The 23,543-nt window shown below is 39.2% G+C and overlaps 2 protein-coding genes and 1 pseudogene across 2 annotated transcripts; all 3 read right to left on the bottom strand.

Moving 5' to 3' along the window:
* Positions 1 to 3,159: 3,159 nt before the first annotated feature.
* On the bottom strand, positions 3,160 to 4,903 carry LOC137137742 (uncharacterized; annotated as a pseudogene).
* An 8,036-nt stretch (positions 4,904 to 12,939) lies between these two features.
* On the bottom strand, positions 12,940 to 14,963 carry LOC137137745 (uncharacterized). Its single transcript, XM_067524385.1, has 5 exons — positions 14,893 to 14,963; positions 14,036 to 14,743; positions 13,673 to 13,789; positions 13,548 to 13,591; positions 12,940 to 13,447 (listed from the first exon to the last, which is right to left on the bottom strand). Exons 2-5 carry the CDS (start codon positions 14,475 to 14,477, stop codon positions 13,334 to 13,336), a joined length of 717 nt encoding a protein of 238 aa, XP_067380486.1. The 5' UTR covers positions 14,478 to 14,743; positions 14,893 to 14,963; the 3' UTR covers positions 12,940 to 13,333.
* A 6,394-nt stretch (positions 14,964 to 21,357) lies between these two features.
* Positions 21,358 to 23,271, bottom strand: LOC137137738 (uncharacterized). Its single transcript, XM_067524377.1, has 5 exons — positions 23,207 to 23,271; positions 22,350 to 23,057; positions 21,972 to 22,088; positions 21,853 to 21,896; positions 21,358 to 21,752 (listed from the first exon to the last, which is right to left on the bottom strand). The coding sequence occupies exons 1-5, from the start codon at positions 23,259 to 23,261 to the stop codon at positions 21,639 to 21,641; spliced, it is 1,038 nt and encodes a 345-aa protein (XP_067380478.1). The 5' UTR covers positions 23,262 to 23,271; the 3' UTR covers positions 21,358 to 21,638.
* Between the last annotated feature and the right edge of the window lie 272 nt (positions 23,272 to 23,543).

The raw sequence follows: 23,543 nt of genomic DNA, 5'->3' as shown, positions 1-23,543 counted from the left end.
TGATCCAGGTTTCTGTAAGTGCAAGTAGGTGAACAGCTGACTGTGTAGCGAAAGCTGGAAAGACTGGCAGTTCCACAGGGCAAGAGAAAAAAGGCTGGTGACAAAGTGGCCTGGGTGAGAGTGCGCAGGTGAGAAACATGTCGTCCCCTAGTGGGACGCTATGTCCTGCGTCTGTGGAGGAGAACAGGGATCTGCTGAAAACACATAGTAAAACAAAGAAAAAGGCTTTCTGGAGGAGAAAGGGTTAATGTGAAGCAAAGAAGTAAAAGAAGTTAGAAATAAAATAACCAATGGTTCTCGCTCAGTGGATACGTGCAGGTAGATTCGCTTGTCTTTACACCGTCGGTCTTCACAAAAGGAGGGCTGAACCTAGACTTTAACATTAAATAACCATTAAATGACCACTTACTGCAATTTGTGTTTTATTTGATGATTAACTAAATCCAATAATCACAATTTCACTATTTATGTGTTTGGTAAAGTGATTAATCCCCAAAGAAGTCAAAACTAACAGATTTCAGGGACGTCAAAATGAATTTAAATCCTCTATTAATTCAGCCCCCAACTGAGAATTTTCATAGTTGAAGCTGATTTATACATATGTAACCAGCAGATCTGAAGCAGACACAGACTTAAAACTTCTCCAGTATCTCTGCCTGTCTGAATACTAGTTCTCCTCATGTTTATTCAGTAAAACATATGTGGTTGTTAATGATACAGAAGTGCATGTGCCTTAGGCAGAAGTAGACTTATTTTGCTCAGACATAAAGGCTAGAAGGTCCTTTAAAAATGGACTGGACAAAATTATTGGCACCTTGTCAAAATTGTAAGAAATAATTGCTTTTCGAGCATGTGATGCTCCTGTAATTGGTATTTAGACAAACCTGTGGTAAGTGACAGTTGTGGGCATTACAGTAACCCAACTTGCAACCAGTTAAAATGGAGGAAAGTTCACTGAACCTTTGTGTTGTGTGTCACACTGAGCATGGAGAAAAGAAAGAAGTGTAAAGAGGTGTCTTAATGTTAATGTTCCTGTGTCCACTGTGCGCAATATCATCGAGGTTTACAGACCATGGCACTGTAGTTAACCTCCCTGGACATGGATGGAAATGTAAAATTAATGAAAAATTACAACAAAGGATTTTTCAAATGGTGGATAAAGAATCCTGATTAACTTCCAAACAAATTCAAGCTGATCTGCAGACAGAGGGTACAACAGTGTCAGTTCGCACTATCCATCGCCCTCTAAATGAAAAGGGACACTATGGTAGGAGACCCAGGAGGACACCACTGCTGACACAAAGACATAAAAAAGCAAGACTGGATTTTGTCAAAACTAATGTGACAAAACCATAGTCCTTGTGGGAGAACATACTATAGACAGATGAGACAAAAGTAGAACTTTCTGGTAAAGGACATCAAGGCTCTGTTTACAGAAAAAGAAATGAGGCCTTCAAAGAAAAGAACACAGTCCCTACAGTCAAACATGGTGGAGGTTCAAAGATGTTTTGGGGTTTGCTTTGCTGCTTCTACCACTGGATGCCTTGACTGTGTGAATGGTATCATGAAATCTGATGATTACCAAAGAATTTCCTGGTGCAACGTAGTGGCCAGTGTCAGAAAGCTACGTCTCCGCCAGAGGTCATGGGTCTTCCAGCAGGACAATGACCCGAAACACACTTCAAAAACCACTCAAGTGGTTACAAACAAAGTGCTGGAGGCTTCTGAAATGGCCAGCAATGAGTCCAGATCTGAATCCCACAGAACACCTGTGAAGAGATCTCAAAACAGCATCTGGGAGAAGGCCTCCTTCAAATCTGAACGACCTGGAGCAGTTTGCAAAAGAAGAGTGGTCCAAAATTCCAGTGCATCTTCTGGGTTCTGTGTGGAATTGTATCAGATTTGAGTTTTCGTCTCGGTTTTTTTGTGTTGTTCCAGTGCAAACCAGAGAAAAATAAGCATGTGAAAACCAAAACAATGTTCTGAGAGAACAGTTGCATTTTCTGACATAATTGCAAGGGTGCCGATATTTTTGGCCGTGACTGTATATAGTATTTGTTAAGGCTCATGGGCTGTGTTATGTCGTAATTGTGCTAATTGTACTAATTACTGTGCAAATGGTACTGATGGTCAACAAAAAGATCACCTCCACAGTGCAGTTCACAGTTTTTGTGAAATAAACCTGATTAGTTATGAAGCATAACAGGCCTAAATGCAGTAATAGTTTTTTAGCCTATTTTACCCTGTAACATTACAGGCAGTCGTAAGTTATAAATCAGATCCAGTCAAAGATCTGTGTTAGACCTCTGGTTCAAGTGAATTGAGGAACGTGAACATATTATATTCATGGGTAATTACTGTTGGAGATGGGTTGTCACAGTCTTCCTACAGGTTTGTGCAAAGAGAATGTCAGGCCTCCCAACATAAATCTGATCCAATATGGTGGAAACGATGTTGTTTAACTCACAATTAAGTTATATGTTAATTATTAACATATAGCTGCCGAGGAAGTGGTCTCCTCCTCGTCTGATATTATATATATATATATATATATATATATATATATATATATATATATATATATATATATATATATATATATATATATATATATATATTATGGCATAATTTTAACTCATTTTCCTTTTCAGTCTGTTTTGTTGACTCTGATGTGAAGCTAACCAACTTAGCCTGTAAGGTAAAGCTAGTAAGCTTCACATACTGAAAGCTATTGGTTACAACAGCAATTCTGTTTAAATGTTTAAGGTTCCACATAACATAAAGTTAAATATAATTGTCTAAAATGCAATATGTGTACAGGAGACAGAGATATGAGTGATAAAAGTGGTGATAATCTGTACACTGAGTCATTAAGTTGGGCATAATCATGAAAATATTGTGACATTGATTCTTAAAATGGAGCTTTTTCATATTTTAGAAAGATTAAGGGCAGAGGAGACAGAAAGACTGTAACAGAAAAATGTAGTGTATGTCCATGGAGACGCACTAACAAAATCATGTCAGTCATTCTATTAAGATTAAGTTTTTATAAACTGACCTACTCATGTCATGTTCACAAGTTTTCTTTTTTACATGGTGCAATAGAACATATGGACAGACTCATATTTATTTGAACCAATATTTGTATCATTTCAGCTCTGCAACTTTAAACACACAATTTATTTAAGGTTGAATTAAAATATGTTGCACGTACATTATTACATCATACCACAATGTAAATATAAACAGACATTTATAAGACCGTCTACATAACAGAAAATAACATTTCTATGGAGTTACAGCCTGACTCACACACTACAAATGCAACATTCGTGAGGTCTACAGCTTCACTCTGGAGTACACACATTCAGGGTTGGTTTCATTTCTCTGTCTTGATCTGTTGGACACGCGAACACTTAAAGCAGCGTACTGGAGGTTGTCGTCTTGGTAAACCTGTTAACACAATAACACGTTTTTAAAACCCACAAGATTTACTTTTGGCGATAAAAGGAGCTGAAATTGCAGTTTAACAGTGATTAAAACCTGCGTTCACCTCTGAAGCTGATCCAGATGGAGCCGAGAATCTCGTTTGCAACTCTGCTTAGGAAAAACACAAAATCTTTTTTTAAAAACCTATTGTAGTCGATACAAATAGTCCGAAAAATGAAATAGTTACCTGTAGGCTGATATTTGCTTCTCTTGTACAGTAAGTAGGTCAGTAAAAGCACCAGGATGGTGGTGAATGACAAATCTCCACTCAAGAAATACACTAAGCCGTAAGAGATCCCTTCACCTGCAGATCCACAAATCATTCAGTAAGTTTGATTAGGAGCTACCAGTGACAAGTAAAGTCACTTTTGTATGTGGACTTTCCTCCAAAAATACTGTGAAGACAAAGCTAATTTATTTGTTTTTATGTACATCGAAGATATTTGGGTTTAGAATTAAAACATGTAAATACGGTTTAAGTCCAGAAATTCAGATTTTAGGGAAATGAACACTTACTATTTACCATCCATCAGATGATGCAACCTTTGCTAGAAAATGACTCACCCTCAATGTCCAGTTTGGTCCCATTTCCAAACAGTATGTGTCCACATGAGGCAACAGCACAGTAGTAGGTTCCAACATGAGAACGAGTCAAGTTCTTCATTGACAGGTTGTAGACACACGTATGTGTTTGTTTCTCAGAGTTCCTCTCACACTGATTGCTCCCCCTCTCCATGGGTGTAAAGGATTCCTGGATGAGATTCTTCAGAGTTTCTGAACCAGTAAACACTGTGTCCTTTATCACCGGTCCGAGTGTTAACTGTACACTTCAGCATCACAGAGTCTCCTGGCTGGATGGTCTCAGATACTGACTGATGGACCAAAGTGGCGATGTTCAAACCTGAATCCTTCACACTGACAATAATGATCTCTCTGAATTCAATGTTGTAAAAATTGGCACTCAAACAGTAATACGTGGCTGAGTCTGATATGTCTATATTAGTGATCATCAAGTGATTTTCACCATTCCCAGTAGTAACCGTGAAGCGTGAGCTGTTCTTGAATTCATCATCAAAACTGATAATTTTATTAAATTGGTTGACGGAACAGATGAGCTTTGGTTTCTGCCCCAGAATGTGCTTAAACCAGTAAAGATATTTAGCAGTGTCACTTTTATAAGAACATTGCAAAATCACCACAGCACCAACATCAACTGTTACAAAACCAGTCATGTGATGAAAAGTTGGGGAAGATTTCAGATCAGCCATTTGAGCTGCAGAAGAACAAGCGACAAAATATAATTTCATGTACAGTAATTGTCATTGTAAATGTAATCAGTGAAAACTATTTGAAAAAACATGTACGAGTACACACAACACACTAATAGATCAAAGTGACAGTCACAAAAGTGTAACTTACCCATTTTCCACAAGAACAAACATGTGAGATAGAAACCAAAGACTGGAGACATCATTGTGTTCAAATTGCTGTGCTGAATGAAAGAATATTGATGGTTTTTCTGCTGTTAAGAGACAAGACTGTATTTGATTGGCCAACCTGAAATGACACTGCTCGTCTCGTATAGGAAACTTGATCACATGTTCACTGCCTCCTATAGTGTCAGCTTTGTTTCTCTGAGAAGTTTGAAATGATGAGACACAGAAACAGAGTGATTCCTCATTATAGCATCTTTTAAAAAAAAACTAATGATAAATAAGTTACTTTGATATATAATATAAAAACAAGTAACAAGGGAGAGTAAAGTGAGAATGCGTATTTTTTTAGAAACGCAGTAATTGGTATTATGCCAGATTATGACAATTTTGAGCAAGATTTTGAGCAATTTACCCACTTTGAGAATGTACATATTTTCAAGCTTTATTAATAAGTCAAGCCACTGTATCCTATGTTAGATCTGAGAAAGCAGGAGCATCCAGATATTTCACTTTTTCCTGATGGAATAATTGGACGTTTTTCTTGCTTTGATTATGACAACTAAATTTCTCCTTGACACCAACATTTACTGATACAAAACCAGTCGTGATTAAAGTTTGGGGATGTTTTCAGTGCTGCAGATCAACAAGAGACATATGTGTTGTTATTATATTGTATTTCAAGTCTGTGTAATTAGTTAATTAAAACACAATTTTGAGGAAGGATTGAACATAGATAAACTTTATCGTGCAAAAAGTGTAACTTACCCATTTTCAACAAGAACAAACATTTGAGATAGAAAACAAAGCCTGGAAATGTCATTGTGTTTAAATGTCTGTGCTGAATGAAAAAATATTGATGGTTTCTCCACTGATAAGAGACAGATTGTGTTAAATGACCTTAAATAAGTTTTTATATATGTTATAGGAAACTTGATCACATCCTATGTCACAATTGACACCTACAGTGTCAAAAATAAGCTGAGACGTCGGACAATTATAAGTCTGAGACTTGAGGACGAGTCCATGATCATGCTTTTTTCTATTAGATTTTGTTCTGCTTTGTTCTGCTTATTGCTATCATATTTTCAGTTATACTAGGCCTGTAACAGCCAAAATTAAAAACCAAACAAGTACTGTCTATCAACAAAATGTTTTTTAAGATTATATATGTTTTATTATTGAAATGAAAAAATGTTAAATCATTTATTATTATTATTGTTCCTGTTTACAGTATTTCCAGACTAAAACATGACCAGATGATAAAGACTATTTCTGGATGTTTACTGCATGTGGTCTCTAGAATAAGGGTTATCTGTCAGTAAACTCACATCCCGCTGAAAACCACAAGGGCGTCTAAAGTGAAAGAGCAATATGGCCAAATGTGTGGCAGGAGGAAGCTGCATATGTCAGCATACTGACTATTGAAGCTATTTTTAACATTTACATTTACATTTAGTCATTTAGCAGACGCTTTTATCCAAAGCGACTTACAAGTGAGGTACAAGGCAGCAAAAATTTAAGTCAAGGAGAAAACATCAAAACAAAGTCCTATCAGAAAAGTTCTCGAGATGCAAGTGCAAGAAAGAGCAGAAAGGATTTTTTATTTTTTAAAGAGATTTAAGTGCATAGAAAGATGCGAAAGAGTTCTGTTTTCAGCAGCTTTTTGAATATTGGAGAAAGTTTGCTGACCGTGCAGAGTTTGGTAGCTTGTTCCACCATCATGGGATCATTGCGCTAAAAAGTTTTGCTTGGTGTCTTCTGTGCGGTGCTGGGACCACCAGACGTCGTTCGTTGGCAGATCGCAGCGGGCGGGAAGGAATGTAGACTTGTATGAGTGAGTTGAGGTAAGCGGGAGCTGTCGAGTTAACCATCCTGTGAGCAAGAGACAGAGCTTTGAACCTGATGCGAGCAGCTACAGGAAGCCAGTGTAGAGATCTAAAGAGTGGTGTGACATGGGTCTTTTTTGGCTGATTAAAAATGAGGTGAGCTGCTGCATTTTGGATCATCTGCAAGGGTTTGATTGTGGATACTGGTTAGTCCATCAACAAAGCGTTGCAGTAATCAAGACGAGATGTGACCAGGACCTGTACAATGAGTTGGGTTGTATATTCCGTGATGTAGGGTCTGCTCTTCCTGATGTTGTAGAGAGCAAATCTGCAAGCCCTAGAGACTGAAGAGATGTGGTCCTTAAAGCTCAGTTGGTCGTCAATGATGACCCCCAGAGTTTTGGCCGATTTAGTGGAGACAATCACTGTAGGTCCCATGTTGATGCTGATGTTGTGTTGTGTCGAAGGTGTTGGTTGAATACTGCTCGTTCCATTGTCTTGGCCAGAAAAGGAAGGAGGGAGACAGGTCTGTAGTTCTCCACTACAGAGGGATCAAGAGAAGGCTTCTTGAGCAGTGGGGTAATCTGGGCCTGCTTGAAAGAGGTTGGAAAAGTCCTTGTTGTGAGAGATGTGTTGATGACTTGTGTAATAGCTGGCATTAGTGCAGGTGCAACTGCTTGAAGAAGAGTGGAAGGGATTGGAACCAGAGTGCAGGTGGTCAGATGATTAGAGAGGAGGGTGGATACGTCATCCTCAGTCAGAATTGCAAATGATGATAGCAATGCAGTGTTGGAAGAAGTTAGACAGATGTCATCATCTGGAGGAGAGAACTGTGAGCTGATGGCTGCCACCTTCTTGCTAAAGAAGTCAGCAAATTCATCAGCAGTGAGAGAGGTAGATGGCTGAGGTGAAGGTGGGTAGATGATTGATTTGAAATTGGAGAACAGCCTTCTGGTGTCCGAGGTGTTGCTGAGCTTCTCCTGGTAGTAATCGATCTTTGCCCTGATGACACTGTGAGAAAAAGATCCAAGCAGATCCTGATAATCAGCAATGGCAGATGGAGTCTTGGATTTGCTTGAAGAAGAGTCCTCTCAGCACTCCTGAGCGTCGTTCACGGATCTAGTCAGTGAGGCACTCATTAGAAGCTGAGGACGAGAGGGTCTCAAAGACATGGGACAGAGACAATCCAGACACGATGAAAGTGTGTTGCAGAGGCTGTCTGTGGCTGCATCTGCATTGAGGATGGAGAGGTCCTGTGTTGGGGGCAGTGTTGCGGAGACCAGCGAGGAGAATCGATCTGGGTTGAGAGACCTGAGGTTATGACGAAATGTTACAAGTGTGGTGGGAGACTGCGAAGGTCTAGGGATAAAGACTGTGAATTCAATGAAGAAATGATCCGATACATGCAGAGGAGTGACCAAGATGTTGTCTGTGGTGCAGTTCCGGGTGAGGATCAGGTCGAGGTTGTTGCCAGCTTTGTGGGTCGGAGGAGTGGAGACCAGACTCAGGTCAAAAGTGTTTAGAAGAGCAAACACATCAGCAACATGTGGTTTGTCTAGGTCGATGCTAAGGTCTCCCATGACGATGAGAGGAGTGCCATCTTCAGGGAAGTAGGATATCAACATGTCCAGTTCATCGCAGAAATTCCCCAGCTGGCCCGGTGGTCGATATATCGCAATCCCCTGGACTGCAATTGTGATCCTAACGGCATCATATTCCAGAGAGGACAGATTGCTGAGTGGTGCTGTCGAGGAAAACTTCCATGTATCGTTAATGAGAAGACCAGTCCCGCGCCCCCCTGACCTGATGAGCGAGGAGTGTGAGAGAATGAGAAATTGGCAGAGAGTGCAGCTTCGGTGGCCGTGTTCTGTGGCATGATCCAGGTTTCTGTAAGTGCAAGCAGGTGAACAGCTGACTGTGTAGCAAAAGCTGAAATGAAGTCGGCCTTGTTCACTGCAGACTGGTAGTTCCAGAGGACAAGAGAAAAAGAGGCTGGTTACAAAGTGCTTTCTGGAGGAGAAAGGGTTAATATGAAGCAAAGAAGTAAAAGAAGTTAGAAATAAAATAACTGTCCTCGCTTGGTGGACTCGTGCAGGTAGACTCGCTTGTCTTTACACCGTCGGTCTTCACAAAAGGAGGGCTGAACCTAGACTTTAACATTAAATAACCATTAAATGACCACTTACTGCAATTCGTGTTTTATTTAATGATTAACTAAATCCAATAATCACAATTTCACTATTTGTGTGTTTGGCTAAAGTGATCAATCCCCAAAGAAGGCAAAACTAACAGATTTCAGGGACGTCAAAATGTATTTAAATCCTCTATTAGTTCAGCCCCCAACTGAAAATTTTCATGGTTGAAGCTGATTTGTAAAGTCTTCCCTACCGTTAAAAGGCAGTCGAATCATCTTCTTTTTTCTCCTCATTGATCAAATTTTATTTGTGACATTGGTTCCATTTTTCAGAACCAGACAAAAGCTAAACAGCATTTCTCTTGTTGATTTGGGCCATATTGTCCCCATATCAATATAAGTATGTTGTATACTAGACTTATACATACGTAACCAGCAGATCGGAAGCAGACACAGACTTAAAACTTCTCCAGTATCTCTGCCTGTCTGAATACTAGTTCTCCTCATGTTTATTCAGTAAAAAATATGTGGTTGTTAATGATACAGAAGTGCATGTGCCTTAGGCAGAAGTAGACTTATTTTGGTCAGAATAGCTAGAAGGTCCTTTAAATTCCTGAGCAGCTACAGAATTAACTGTGTGGAGTTTGCATGTTGTCTTTGTGCTTGCATGGGTTTCTTCTGGGTGCTCCGGTTTCCTCCCACAGTCCAAAGACATGTGTGTTAGGTTATTTGGTGATTCTTATCAAATGACAGCGACATTTTCACTTTGTAATCTGAGCCACGATGGCTGGTTTGGACTGACAGAAGTCATGCACAGAGTGGATGCAGAGATGCACAGTGATATGACTGATCTACTATCAGTAATGTAACAGGATTGATCAGTGTGCAAGGGACAATCATGGCCAAAAATATTGGCATCCCTGAAATTCTGTCAGACAATGCAACTTTTCTCTAAGAATCTTGTTCCAGTTGCAAATGTTTTGATAATTATGTCCTTATTGTTTTTGTTGGCACTGGAACAACATTAAAAAAAACATTAATAAAAATTCACCCAGAACTCAAAAATGGACTGGACAAAATTATTGGTACCTTGTCAAAATTGTAAGAAATAATTGCTTTTCGAGCATGTGATGCTCCTGTAATTGGTATTTAGACAAACCTGTGGTAAGTGACAGTTGTGGGCATTACAGTAACCCAACTTGCAACCAGTTAAAATGGAGGAAAGTTCACTGAACCTTTGTGTTGTGTGTCACACTGAGCATGGAGAAAAGAAAGAAGTGTAAAGAGGTGTCTTAATGTTAATGTTCTTGTGTCCACTGTGCGCAATATCATCGAGGTTTACAGACCATGGCACTGTAGTAAACCTCCCTGGACATGGATGGAAATGTAAAATTAATGAAAAATTACAACAAAGGATTTTTCAAATGGTGGATAAAGAATCCTGATTAACTTCCAAACAAATTCAAGCTGCTCTGCAGACAGAGGGTACAACAGTGTCAGTTCGCACTATACATCGCCCTCTAAATGAAAAGGGACACTATGGTAGGAGACCCAGGAGGACACCACTGCTGACACAAAGACATAAAAAAGCAAGACTGGATTTTGCCAAAACTTATGTGACAAAACCAAAGAACTTCTGGGAGAACGTACTGTGGACAGATGAGACAAAAGTAGAGCTTTTTGGTAAAGGACATCAAGGCTCCGTTTACAGAAAAACAAATGAGGCCTTCAAAGAAAAGAACACAGTCCCTACAGTCAAACATGGTGGAGGTTCAAAGATGTTTTGGGGTTTGCTTTGCTGCTTCTACCACTGGATGCCTTGACTGTGTGAATGGTATCATGAAATCTGATGATTACCAAAGAATTTCCTGGTGCAACGTAGTGGCCAGTGTCAGAAAGCTACGTCTCCGCCAGAGGTCATGGGTCTTCCAGCAGGACAATGACCCGAAACACACTTCAAAAACCACTCAAGTGGTTACAAACAAAGTGCTGGAGGCTTCTGAAATGGCCAGCAATGAGTCCAGATCTGAATCCCACAGAACACCTGTGAAGAGATCTCAAAACAGCAGCTGGGAGAAGGCCTCCTTCAAATCTGAACGACCTGGAGCAGTTTGCAAAAGAAGAGTGGTCCAAAATTCCAGTGCATCTTCTGGGTTCTGTGTGGAATTGTATCAGATTTGAGTTTTCGTCTCGGTTTTTTTGTGTTGTTCCAGTGCAAACCAGAGAAAAATAAGCATGTGAAAACCAAAACAATGTTCTGAGAGAACAGTTGCATTTTCTGACATAATTGCAAGGGTGCCGATATTTTTGGCCGTGACTGTATATAGTATTTGTTAAGGCTCATGGGCTGTGTTATGTCGTAATTGTGCTAATTGTACTAATTACTGTGCAAATGGTACTGATGGTCAACAAAAAGATCACCTCCACAGTGCAGTTCACAGTTTTTGTGAAATAAACCTGATTAGTTATGAAGCATAACAGGCCTAAATGCAGTAATAGTTTTTTAGCCTATTTTACCCTGTAACATTACAGGCAGTCGTAAGTTATAAATCAGATCCAGTCAAAGATCTGTGTTAGACCTCTGGTTCAAATGAATTGAGGAACCTGAACATATTATATTCATGGGTAATTACTGTTGGAGATGGGTTGTCACAGTCTTCCTACAGGTTTGTGCAAAGAGAATGTCAGGCCTCCCAACATAAATCTGATCCAATATGGTGGAAACGATGTTGTTTAACTCACAATTAAGTTAGTTTCTATATTATTTGGTCAAGCAATAGACATTTTTCACATTTCCGCATTTCTCAACCGGAATCTGCCGGAATCGAGCGGCTTAACAAAAACAGCCATTCCTGTCATTTCCAAAACTTAAAAGAAAATGGTTGCAAGCATTTAGGTGAGATGAAGGAGGAAGTTTTAAGGTGCTGAGAGGCAGCATGTACGTTTGCAGTCGGCACTTCACTACAGAGGATTTCATTAGACCAGACTGCAGTCATCTTATAAACAGAGTTGTCGCAATCGCTTCTCTTGGAACAACTTTGTTGCACCACAGAAAAGGGACAATGTCTTCACAAGGGCAAGTTAACATTTAGCTGCTGAGGAAGTGGTCTCCTCCTCGTCTGATGTGAGTGTATTGAAGCAGCCGCCTACGCTTTTCTGCTGGACCACGATTATGTTTCCCACCAGCCCACAGCTAAGAAATGATAAATAACATTAGCTGTAATGTAATAAATATGGGTCCTATGGTGGAATTTTAACCCATTTTCCTTTTCAGTCTGATGTGAAGCTAACCAACTTAGCCTGTAAGGTAAAGCTAGTAAGCTTCACATACTGAAAGCTATTGGTTACAACAGCAATTCTGTTTACATGTGTAAGGTTCCACATAACATAACGTTAAATATCATTGTCTGAAATCCAATATGTTTACAGGAGAGAGAAATATAAGTTATAAAAGTGATGATAATCTGTACACTGAGTCATTAAATTGGGCATAATCCTGAAAATATTCTGACATGTTGTTGAAATACAACAAGGGCTAGATGTCCTGCAGAAATAGTGTTACCCATTTGCTAAGTGCTTCCGGTTTTTGAGAAAAAGGTTTATTGTAGGGCTGCACATTATATAGTTTAAGCATCATTATCACAATGTGCTACTGCACAATAGTCACCCTGCAGGAAATGCACTGTCAAGTGAGGCAAATGAACTCAAATACATCATGCTACAATTTTGTTTCTGTTCATTGCAAATGAAAAATTTCCAGAGTTCTCATTCATCCATAAGTGATGTTCCCAAGAAATCTGCCAGGGCTTCTACTCTGTCACATTTAGGAGTTCTTGTTCTTTTGTATTCCAGTGATATGTATGTATATGATCACAGTATTAGTGAGTCATGAGTTAGTAATTTTCCATAGCATTGTTTTAACCATTCTGTTTGTCATGCTGTCTCATTATAGTTAAAGTTTGGAAAGAAACTCTACAGCTTCTAACTTGTATCCACACATCAGGTTTAGATGCTGATTCTTAAAACTGAGCTGTTTGATATTTTAGAAAGATTAAGGGCAGAGGAGACAGAAAGATTGTAACAGAAACATGTAGTGTGTATCCATGGAGACGCACTAACAAAATCAAGTCACTCATTCTATTAAGATTAAGTTTTTACAAACGGACCTACTCATGTCATGTTCACAAGTTTTCTCATTTTACATGGTGCAATAGAACATATGGACAGACTCATATTTATTTGAACCAATATTTGTATCATTTCAGCTCTGCAACTTTAAATACACATTTTATTTAAGGTTGTATTAAAATATGTTGCGCGTACATTATTACATCATACCACAATGTAAATATAAACAGACATTTATAAGACCGTCTACATCACAGAAAATAACATTTCTATGGAGTTACAGCCTGACTCACACACTACAAATGCAACATTCGTGAGGTCTACAGCTTCACTCTGGAGTACACACATTCAGGGTTGGTTTCATTTCTCTGTCTTGATCTGTTGGACAGGCGAACATTTATAGCAGCGTACTGGAGGTTGTCGTCTTGGTAAACCTGTTAACACAATAACACGTTTTTAAAACCCACAAGATTTACTTTTGGTGATAAAAGGAGCTGAAATTGCAGTTTAACAGTGATTAAAACCTGCGTTCACCTCTGAATTTGTTGCAGAAGGAGCCGAGAACCTTGTTTGCAACTCTGCTTGGGAAAAACACAAAATGATGATATTTTAAAAAAATCTAATTTGGATACAAATAGTCCGAAAAATGAAATAGTTACCTGTAGGCTGATATTTGCTTCTCTTGTACAGTAAGTAGGTCAGTAAAAGCACCAGGATGGTGGTGAATGACAAAGCTCCACTCAAGAAATACACTAAGCCGTAAGAGATCCCTTCACCTGCAGATCCACAAATCATTCAGTAAGTTTGATTAGGAGCTACCAGTGACAACTAAAGTCACTTTTGTATAAAATACTGTGAAGACAAAGCTAATTTATTTGTTTTTGCTGTACATTGAAGAAATTTGGGTTTAGGATTAAAACATGTAAATACGATTAAAGTCCAGAAATTCAGATTTTAGGGAAATGAACACCTACTATTTACCATCCATCAGATGATGCAACCTTTGCTAGAAAATGACTCACCTTCAATGTCCAGTTTGGTCCCATTTCCAAACAGTATGTGTCCACATGAGGCAACAGCACAGTAGTAGGTTCCAACATGAGAACGAGTCAAGTTCTTCATTGACAGGTTGTAGACACACGTATGTGTTTGTTTCTCAGAGTTCCTCTCACACTGATTGCTCCTGTCTCCATGGGTGTAAAGGATTCCTGGATGAGATTCTTCAGAGTTTCTGAACCAGTAAACACTGTGTTCTTTATCACAGGTCCGAGTGTTAACTGTACAATTCAGCATCACAGAGTCTCCTGGCTGGATGGTCTCAGATACTGACTGATGGACCAAAGTTGGGACATTCAAACCTGAACCCTTCACACTGACAATAATGATCTCTCTGAATTCAATGTTGTATGAATAACTCCTCAAACAGTAATATGTGCCTGAGTCTGAAATGTGCGATTCTTTCATCGTCAGGTGATTTTTACAATTTTCAGTGTCCAACGTGAAGCGTGGATTGTTCTTGAATTCATCATAAAAAGTGTGATTTAAATTGAATTTATAGAAGCTAGATATGAGCTTTGGTTTCTGTCCCAGAGTTTGTTTATACCAATAAATCGTTGTACCAATATGACATTCATAGGAACATTGCAGAATAACCTTTGCACCAACATTAACTGATACAAAACTAGTCTATTGAGGAAAAGATAGGGATGAATTTACATCAGCCATCTGAGCTGTGGAAGACCAAGAGACAAATATGTTATTAGTTATAAGTTATTTGCAATAAATTTCATGTATTAGTAAAAAGAAAGTTGACAAAAAATGCACGAGTACTGACAACACACTAATAGATCAAAGTGACAGTCACAAAAGTGTAACTTACCCATTTTCCACAAGAACAAACATGTGAGATAGAAACCAAAGACTGGGGACGTCATTGTGTTCAAATTGCTGTGCTGAATGAAAGAATATTGATGGTTTCTCTGCTGTTAAGAGACAAGACTTTATTTGATTGGCCAACCTGAAATGACACTGCTCGTCTCGTATAGGAAACTTGATCACATGTTCACTGCCTCCTATAGTGTCAGCTTTGTTTCTCTGAGAAGTTTGAAATGATGAGACACAGAAACAGAATGATTCCTCATTATAGCATCTGTTAAAAAGAAGAGTAAAGTGAGAATGTGTATTTTTTTAAAAATGCAGTGATTGGTATTATGCCAGATTATGACAATTTTGAGCAAGATTTTGAGCAATTCACCCACCTTGAGAATGTAAATATTTTCAAGCTTTATTAATAAGCAAAGCCACTGTATCCTATATTAGATCTGCGAAAGCAGGAGCATCCAGATATTTCACTTTTTCCTGATGGAATAATTGGATATTTTTCGTGCTTTGATCATCACAATTACATTTCTCCTGGACAGCAACATTTACTGATGCAAAACCAGTCGTGGTAAAAGGTTGGGGAAGTTTTCAGAGCTGCAGAAGATCAACAGACAAAATGTGTAGTTTTTATAATGTATTTCAAGTCCGTGTAATTAGTAAACACAATTTTGAGGAAGGATTAAAAGGATAAACTTTATCGTCAAAAAGTTTAACTTACCCATTTTTCAAAAGAACATGTGAGATAAAAAGCAAATACTGGAAATGTCATTGTGTTTAAATGTCTGTGCTGAATGAAAAAATATTGATGGTTTCTCCACTGATAAGAGGCAGATTGTGTTAAATGACCTTAAATAAGTTTTTATATATGTTTTAGGAAACTTGATCACATCCTATGTCACAATTGACACCTACAGTGTCAAAAATAAGCTGAGACGTAGGACAATTATAAGTCTGAGACTTGAGGACGAGTCCATGATGATGCTTTTTTCTATTAGATTTTGTTCTGCTTTGCTTATTGCTATCATAATTTCAGTTATACTAGGCCTGTAAGAGCCAAAATTAAAAACTAAACAAGTACTGTCTATCAACAAAATGTTTTTTAAGATTATATATGTTTTATTATTGAAATGAAAAAATGTTTTTTATAAAATCATTTATAATTGTTATCATTCCTGTTTACAGTATTTCCAGAATAAAACATGACCAGATGACAAAGAATATTTCTGGATGTTTACTGCATGTGGTCTCTAGAATAAGGGTCATCTGTCAGTAAACTCATATTCTGTTGAAAACCACAAGGGCGTCTAAAGCGAGAGAGCAATATGGCCAAATGTGTGGCAGGAGGAAGCTGCATATGTCAGCATACTGACTATTGAAGCTATTTTTAACAAGTGAGGAACAAGGCAGCAAAAATCTAAGTCAAGGAGAAAACATCAAAGCAAAGTTCTATCAGAAAAGTGTTCACAGTTCTGGAGATGCAAGTGCAAGAAAGACCAGAAATTTTTTTTTATTTTTTATTTTTTAAAGAGATTTAAGTGCATAGAAAGATGCGGAAGAGTTCTGTTTTCAGCAGTTTTTTTAATATTGGGAGAGACTCAGCTGACCGTGCAGAGTTTGGTAGTTCGTTCCACCATCGTGGGATCATTGCGCTAAAAAGTTTTGCTTGGTGTCTTCTGGGCGGTACCGGGACCACCAGACGTCAGTGGCAGACCGCGGCGGGCGGGAAGGAATGTAGACTTGAATGAGTGAGTTGAGGTAAGCGGGAGCTGTCGAGTTAACCACCCTGTGAGAAAGAGACAGAGCTTTGAACCTGATGCGAGCAGCTACAGGAAGCCAGTGTAGAGATCTAAAGAGTGGTGTGACATGGGTCTTTTTTTGATGATTAAAAATGAGGCGAGCTGCTGCATTTTGGATCATCTGCAAGGGTTTGATTGTGGATACTGGTTAGTCCATCAACAAAGCGTTGCAGTAATCAAGACGAGATGTGACCAGCACCTGTACAATGAGTTGGGTTGTATATTCCGTGATGTAGGGTCTGATTTTCCTGATGTTGTAGAGAGCAAATCCGCGGGCCCTAGAGACTGAGGAGATGTGGTCCTTAAAGCTCAGTTGGTCGTCGATGATGACCCCAAGATTTTTGGCCGATTTAGTGGGAACAATCACTGTAGATCCCATGTTGATGCTGATGTTGTGTCGAAGGTGTTGGTTGAAGACAGCTCGTTCCATTGTCTTGGCCAGAAAAGGAAAGAGGGAGACAGGTCTGTAGTTCTCCACTACAGAGGGATCAAGAGAAGGCTTCTTGAGCAGTGGGGTAATCAAGGCCTGCTTGAAAGAGGTTGGAAAAGTCCCTCTTGTGAGAGATGTGTTGATGACATGTGTAATAGCTGGCATTAGTGCGGGTGCAACTGCTTGAAGAAGAGTGGAAGGAATTGGATCCAAAGAACAGGTGGTCGGATGATTAGGGAGGAGGAGGGTGGATACGTCATCCTCAGTCAGAATTTAAAATGATGATAGCAATGCAGTGTTGGAAGAAGTTAGACAGATGTCATCATCTGGAAGAGAGAACTGTGAGCTGATGGCTGCCACCTTCTTGCTAAAGAAGTCAGCTAAGTCATCAGCAGTGAAAGAGGTAGATGGCGGAGAAAGTGGAGAACAGCTTTCTGAAGTCCCAGGTGTTGCTGAGCTTCTCCTGGTAGTAATCGATCTTGCCCTGGTGACAATGTGAGAAAAAGATCGAAGCAGATCCTGATACTCAGCAATGGCAGATGGAGTCTTGGATTTGCGCCACTTCCTCTCAGCAGTCCTGAGCGTGGTGCATCGTTCACGGATCCCGTCAGTGAGCCACGGATTAAAAGGTGAGAGAGGAGTGGGTCTTGAAGACATGTGACAGAGACAATCCAGACATGATGAAAGTGCATTGCAGAGGCTGTCTGTGGCTGCATTGAGGATAGAGAGGTCCTGTGTTAGGGGCAGAGTTGCGGAGACCCGCAAGGAGAATTTATCCGGGTTGAGAGACCTGAGGTTACAACGGAATGATACAAGTATGGTGGGAGACTGCGAAGGTCTAGAGATAAAGACTTTGAGTTGAATAAATAAATGATCCGATACATGCAGAGGAGTGACCAAGATGTTGTCTGTGGTGCAGTTCCGGGAGACGATGAGGTCGAGGTTGTTGCCAGCTTTGTGGGTCGGAGGAGTGGAGATCTGACTCAGGTCAAATGTGTTTAGAAGAGTTAACACATCAGCAACATGTTGTTTGTCCAGGTGGATGTTCAGGTCGTCCATGATGATGAGAGGAGTGCCATCATCTGGGAAGTAGGATATCAACATGTCCAGTTCATCGCAGAAGTTCCTCAGCTGGCCCAGTGGTCGATATATCACAATCACCTGGACTGCAATCATGATCCTAACAGCATCATATTCCAGAGAGGACAGAATGCTGAGTGGTGCTGTCGAGGAAAACTTCCAGGTATCATTAATGAGAAGACCAGTCCCACCCCCCGACCTGATGAGCGAGGAGTGTGAGAGAATGAGAAATTGGCAGAGAGTGCAGCTTTGGTGGCCGTGTTCTGTGGCATGATCCAGGTTTCTGTAAGTGCAAGTAGGTGAACAGCTGAGAGTGTAGTGAAAGCTGGAATGAGGTAGGACACTATGTCCTGCGTCTGTGGAGGAGAACAGAGATCTGCTGAAAACACATGGTATAACAAAGACAAAGGCTTTCTGGTGGAGAAAGGGTTAATGTGAAGCAAAGTAGAGAAACCGAGGAAGTAAAAAAAGTTAGAAATAAACGAACTAATGTCCTCGCTCGGTGGACTCGTGCAGGTAGACTCGCTTGTCTTTACACCGTCGGTCTTCACAAAAGGAGGGCTGAACCTAGACTTTAACATCAAATAACCATAAAATGACCATTTACTGCAATTTGTTTTTTATTTGATGATTAACTAAATCCAATAATGACAATTTCAGTATTTGTGTGTTTGGCTAAAGTGATCAATCCCCAAAGAAGGTAAAACTAACAGATTTCAGGGACGTCAACATGTATTTAAATCCTCTATTAGTTCAGCCCCTAACTGAGAATTTTCATAGTTGAAGCTGATTTGTAAAGTCTTCCCTACAGTTAAAAGGCAGTCGAATCATCTTCTTTTTTCTCCTCATTGATCAAATTTTTTTTTTGTGACATTGGTTCCATTTTTCAGAAGCAGACAAGAGCTAAACAGCATTTCTCTTGTTGATTTGAGCAATATTGTCCCCATATCAATATAAGTATGTTGTAGACTAGATTTATACATATATAACCAGCAGATCTGAAGCAGACACAGACTTAAAACTTCTCCAGTATCTCTGCCTGTCTGAATACTAGTTCTCCTCATGTTTATTCAGTAAAACATATGTGGTTGTTAATGATACAGAAGTGCATGTGCCTTAGGCAGAAGTAGACTTATTTCGAAGGTCCTTTAAAAATGGACTGGACAAAATTATTGGCACTTTGTCAAAATTGTAAGAAATAATTGCTTTTCGAGCATGTGATGCTCCTGTAATTGGTATTTAGACAAACCTGTGGTAAGTGACAGTTGTGGGCATTACAGTAACCCAACTTGGGGTTGGGTTGGCGGGCGACTGTGGCGCAGGAAGGTAGAGCGGTTGTCTACCAATCTCACAGTTGTTGGTTCAATCCCCAGCTCCTCCGGTCATATGTCGAAGTGTCCTTGAGCAAGACACTGAACCCCAACTTAGTTGCTCCCGGTGAGTGTTGGCCAGCTGCATAGCAGCTCCCCCATCGGTGTGTGAATGTGTGTGTGTGTGATTGTTAGTGTGAATGGGTGAATAAGAAGCAGTGCAAAGTGCTTTGAGTGCCAATAGGTAGAAAAGCGCTATATAAGTGCAGAACATTTACAACTTGCAACCAGTTAAAATGGAGGAAAGTTCACTGAATCTTTGTGTTGTGTGTCACACTGAGCATGGAGAAAAGAAAGAAGTGTAAAGAGGTGTCTTAATGTTAATGCTCCTGTGTCCACTGTGTGCAATATTATCAAGAGGTTTACAGACCATGGCACTGTAGTAAACCTCCCTGGACATGGATGGAAATGACACAAAGACATAAAAAAGCAAGACTGGAAAAGAAATGAGGCCTTCAAATAAAAGAACACAGTCCCTACAGTCAAACATGGTGGAGGTTCAAAGATGTTTTGACCAACAATGAGTCCAGATCGGAATCCCACAGAACACCTGTGAAGAGATCTCAAAGCAGCATCTGGGAGAAGGCCTCCTTTAAATCTGAACGACCTGGAGCAGTTTGCAAAAGAAGAGTGCTCCAAAATACCAGTGGAGAGATGTAAGAAACTCATTCATGGTTACAGGAGGGGACTGATTCCAGTTATTTTTTCCAAAAGGGGGATGCTACCAAATATTAAGTTAAACGTGCCGATAATTTTGTCCAGTGCATTTTCTGGGTTCTGTGTGGAATTGTATCAGATTTGAGTTTTGTCTCTGTTTTTTGTGTTGTTCCAGTGCAAACCAGAAAACAAGAGGCACGTGAAAACCAAATCAATTTTCTGAGAGAAGAGTTGCATTTTCTGACATAATTGCAAGGGTGCCGATATTTTTGGCCATGACTGTATATATTATTTGTTAAGGCTCATGGGCTGTGTTATGTTGTAATTGTGCTAATTGTACTAATTACTGTGCAAATGGTACTGATGGTCAACAAAAAGATCACCTCCACAGTGCAGTTCACAGTTTTTTTGAACTGCGAACACGATAATCTGTTCACTGAGTCATTAAATTGGGCATAATTATAAAAATATTCTGACATGTTGTTGAAATACAACAAGGGCTAGATGTCCTGCAGAAATAGTGTTACCCATTTGCTAAGTGCTTCCGGTTTTTGAGAAAAAGGTTTATTGTAGGGCTGCACATTATATAGTTTAAGCATCATTATCACAATGTGCTACTGCACAATAGTCACCCTGCAGGAAATGCACTGTCAAGTGAGGCAAATGAACTCAAATACATCATGCTACAATTTTGTTTCTGTTCATTGCAAATGAAAAATTTCCACAGTTCTCATTCATCCATAAGTGATGTTCCCAAGAAATCTGCCAGGGCTTCTACTCTGTCACATTTAGGAGTTCTTGTTCTTTTGTATTCCAGTGATATGTATGTATATGATCACAGTATTAGTGAGTCATGAGTTAGTAATTTTCCATAGCATTGTTTTAACCATTCTGTTTGTCATGCTGTCTCATTATAGTTAAAGTTTGGAAAGTAACTACAGCTTCTAACTTGTATCCACACATCAGGTTTAGATGCTGATTCTTAAAACTGAGCTGTTTGATATTTTAGAAAGATTAAGGGCAGAGGAGACAGAAAGACTGTAACAGAAAAATGTAGTGTGTATCCATGGAGACGCACTAACAAAATCAAGTCACTCATTCTATTAAGATTAAGTTTTTATAAACGGACCTACTCATGTCATGTTCACAAGTTTTCTCATTTTACATGGTGCAATAGAACATAAGGACAAACTCATACTTATTCGAACCAATATTTGTATCTTTCCCGCCCTACAACTTTAAATACACATTTTATTTAAGGTTGTATTAAAATATGTTGCACGTACATTATTACATCATACCACAATGTAAATATAAACAGACATTTATAAGACCGTCTGCATCACAGAAAATAACATTTCTATGGAGTTACAGCCTGACTCACACACTAAAAATGCAACATTCGTCAGGTCTACAGCTTCACTCTGGAGTACACACATTCAGGGTTGGTTTCATTTCTTTGTCTTGATCTGTTGGACAGGCGAACACTTAAAGCAGCGTACTGGAGGTTGTCGTCTTGGTAAACCTGTTAACACAATAACATGTTTTTAAAACCCACAAGATTTACTTTTGGTGATAAAAGGAGCTGAAATTGCAGTTTAACAGTGATTAAAACCTGCGTTCACCTCTGAATTTGTTGCAGAAGGAGCCGAAAATCTTGTTTGCAACTCTGGTTGGGAAAATCAAAAAATATTTTAAAATCTAATTTGGTCGATACAAATAGTCCAAAAAATGAAATAGTTACCTGTAGGCTGATATTTGCTTCTCTTGTACAGTAAGTAGGTCAGTAAAAGCACCAGGATGGTGGTGAATGACAAAGCTCCACTCAAGAAATACACTAAGCCGTAAGAGATCCCTTCACCTGCAGATTCACAAATCATTCAGTAAGTTTGATTAGGAGCTACCAGTGACAAGTAAAGTCACTTTTGTATGTGGACTTTCCTCCAAAAATACTGTGAAGACAAAGCTAATTTATTTGTTTTTGCTGTACATCGAAGATATTTGGGTTTAGAATTAAAACATGTAAATACGATTAAAGTCCAGAAATTCAGATTTTAGGGAAATGAACACCTACTATTTACCATCCATCAGATGAGGCAACCTTTGCTAGAAAATGACTCACCCTCAATGTCCAGTTTGGTCCCATTTCCAAACAGTATGTGTCCACATGAGGCAACAGCACAGTAGTAGGTTCCAACATGAGAACGAGTCAAGTTCTTCATTGACAAGTTGTAGACACACGTATGTGTTTGTTTCTCAGAGTTCCTCTCACACTGATTGCTCCTGTCTCCATGGGTGTAAAGGATTCCTGGATGAGATTCTTCAGAGTGTCTGAACCAGTAAACACTGTGTTCTTTATCACAGGTCCGAGTGTGAACTGTACACTTCAGCATCACAGAGTCTCCTGGCTGGATGGTCTCAGATACTGACTGATAGACCAAAGTTGGGACATTCAAACCTGAACCCTTCACACTGACAATAATGATCTCTCTGAATTCAATGTTGTATGAATAACTTCTCAAACAGTAATATGTGCCTGAGTCTGAAATGTGTGATTCTTTCATCGTCAGGTGATTTTTACAATTTTCAGTGTCCAATGTGAAGCGTGGATTGTTCTTGAATTCATCATAAAAAGTGTGATTTAAATTGTATTTATGGAAGCTAGATATGAGCTTTGGTTTCTGTCCCAGAGTTTGTTTATACCAATAAATCCTTGCAGCAATGTGACAGTCATAGGAACATTGCAGAATAACCTTTGCACCAACATTAACTGATACAAAACTAGTCTCTTGAGGAAAAGATAGGGATGAATTTACATCAGCCATCTGAGCTGTGGAAGACCAAGAGACAAATATGTTATTAGTTATAAGTTATTTGCAATAAATTTCATGTATTAGTAAAAAGAAAGTTGACAAAAAATGCACGAGTACTGACAACACACTAATAGATCAAAGTGACAGTCACAAAAGTGTAACTTACCCATTTTCCACAAGAACAAACATGTGAGATAGAAACCAAAGACTGGGGACGTCATTGTGTTCAAATTGCTGTGCTGAATGAAAGAATATTGATGGTTTCTCTGCTGTTAAGAGACAAGACTGTATTTGATTGGCCAACCTGAAATGACACTGCTCGTCTCGTATAGGAAACTTGATCACATGTTCACTGCCTCCTATAGTGTCAGCTTTGTTTCTCTGAGAAGTTTGAAATGATGACACACAGAAACAGAATGATTCCTCATTATAGCATCTGTTAAAAAGAAGAGTAAAGTGAGAATGTGTATTTTTTTAAAAATGCAGTGATTGGTATTATGCCA

This window comes from Channa argus, chromosome 12, assembly GCF_033026475.1.
Source record: "Channa argus isolate prfri chromosome 12, Channa argus male v1.0, whole genome shotgun sequence".
Taxonomy (NCBI): Eukaryota; Metazoa; Chordata; class Actinopteri; order Anabantiformes; family Channidae; genus Channa; species Channa argus.
Note: the sequence above shows the minus strand (reverse complement) of the source record. Positions and strands in the feature narration are given on the sequence as shown.